We start from the raw sequence: 1695 nt of genomic DNA, 5'->3' as shown, positions 1-1695 counted from the left end.
GTAATACACCGGGGTTTATAGAGAAATAATCATTGACAATCCTTTCATGCCTGGCTTCATGATTTCTTTATACGCACCTTCTTCTTCTACGTGTGTCCCTCCTCTGATATGCTTCCATAAGTTGTTGGTGTTGTTGAAGAACCAATAACATCAGTTCTTCACCCATATCATAAGCTTGCTCATCAATTTCAACATGGGCTTCATCTTCGCTTGTCGAGCTGAAACTTGAGCTAAAGTTGCATGTAGAATGAGACATTTTTGGAGGAAACACGTTTTAATATATGTGTTTGAGAAATGGTATGACAGTCGAATGAAAATCTCGTAGCACAATGTGTCTATATATATTGTTTTTCTCATGTAACGGCTAGTTTACAACTGCTAGTTGCAACGGCTAGTCTGCAACGGCTAGTTGCAATAGATAGTTTACAACGACTATTTTGAAAAATTATAATAATTGAAAATCACATTAATTAAAATGAGAAATACAATAATTAAAAATTACAATCACTCGAAAATACAATAATACTATAAAATGAACGTCGAGTAAACAATTTAGATATTCCATCTCGACCTAATATTCTGGCATAGACATTGATGTATGATAAGCTGCTTCTTTGTCATCTGTAAGGTGTCTTTTTTCAATATTTTATACTCCTTCAACTTCAAGCGATGATTCTTAGCTTCAAATTTAGACAAGGCCGCTTTTGCCTTAATCTCCTCTACTTCGAGTTACTTTTGTTTCCAATCGACTTCGGACTTCTTCACGCTTGTGTACTCAATGAACTTTGTGAAAATATTGTTATAGTTTCAGATCCTCCATGGTCGATTTTACTTTGTCTTTTCCCTTTCTTTTTACTGTCTTCTGTCCCATTGGACGAGTATCTTCATCATCCAGGTCTATACTCACATCTTGGTTGGAAGAGGTGTTATTTTCTCCCGACTCTGAGGTTCTTGTCTTCTTTGTGGCCACAAAGTGATCAGCGGAATATGGAGTAAACATTAGATGGTCTTTGACAATTCTCCGCACATGCTCGAGATTGAATGCAACACCATTATTTTCGGATCGATATTTTTCGTACTCAAACCTCACTATATCTTTGTCACTGTGACCACTTCGATATAAACTGCAAACACTATTATAATTTGTATTGAATCGATATACCTTCTTTTGAATTGTATTGTACCAATGTGACCGTATAATATTTGCACTTCTGGTTTTTGAATCTGGGGACGATTTTCATTGTAGTAGCTTGCAACACGTCCCCTTAAAGCATCCGCCTTATGATCATTGCCAATTATTGGATCATCGTTGATAGTGACAAAACTTTTCGCTAAGACCTCGTCTTTAACCTTTGTCCAACTTGAACGCTTTCTTGTACCCTTAACATTTGAAATCGCTTTTTCAAAATTGACCACTTCAATTGGGAATTCACGGTCAAAAAGTTGAATCTCCGGGACAAAAGTCGGAGTTGCAAGTTCATTCAACATCGAAGGAGTGAAAGACATACCAGTTGTGTGCAGGGTACCCTATCCATGAACAACCGACGGCGTGAAATACGGATGACTCATGTTTTGCCAATATTCGGCTAGAAACAGTTGATATGGACATCGAGGGGCATAATTCAGATAATTTATAGAATTTTCAAAACCTTAGAAATTTTGAAGATTTTATGGAGGAAACGACATATTTGAAAA

At 36.6% G+C, this 1695-nt stretch overlaps 1 protein-coding gene across 1 annotated transcript; it reads right to left on the bottom strand.

Moving 5' to 3' along the window:
• Positions 1 to 799: 799 nt before the first annotated feature.
• On the bottom strand, positions 800 to 1488 carry LOC122010967 (glutathione S-transferase T3-like). The gene is made up of 2 exons (XM_042567422.1): positions 1163 to 1488; positions 800 to 1103 (listed from the first exon to the last, which is right to left on the bottom strand). Exons 1-2 carry the CDS (start codon positions 1486 to 1488, stop codon positions 800 to 802), a joined length of 630 nt encoding a protein of 209 aa, XP_042423356.1.
• Between the last annotated feature and the right edge of the window lie 207 nt (positions 1489 to 1695).

This window comes from Zingiber officinale, chromosome 8A (genome assembly GCF_018446385.1).
Source record: "Zingiber officinale cultivar Zhangliang chromosome 8A, Zo_v1.1, whole genome shotgun sequence".
Classification (NCBI taxonomy): domain Eukaryota; kingdom Viridiplantae; phylum Streptophyta; class Magnoliopsida; order Zingiberales; family Zingiberaceae; genus Zingiber; species Zingiber officinale.
This window is presented reverse-complemented; position numbering and strand designations above follow the sequence as displayed.

What these genes read in the sequence shown, in the direction of transcription:
- LOC122010967 (XM_042567422.1), bottom strand. Translation starts at nt 1,488, where the DNA reads ATGTTGAATGAACTTGCAACTCCGACTTTTGTCCCGGAGATTCAACTT. An exon ending in ACAATACAATTCAAAAGAAG is followed by an intron (nt 1,104 to 1,162) that starts GTATATCGATTC and finishes AAGTGGTCACAG; the next exon opens with TGACAAAGATATAGTGAGGT.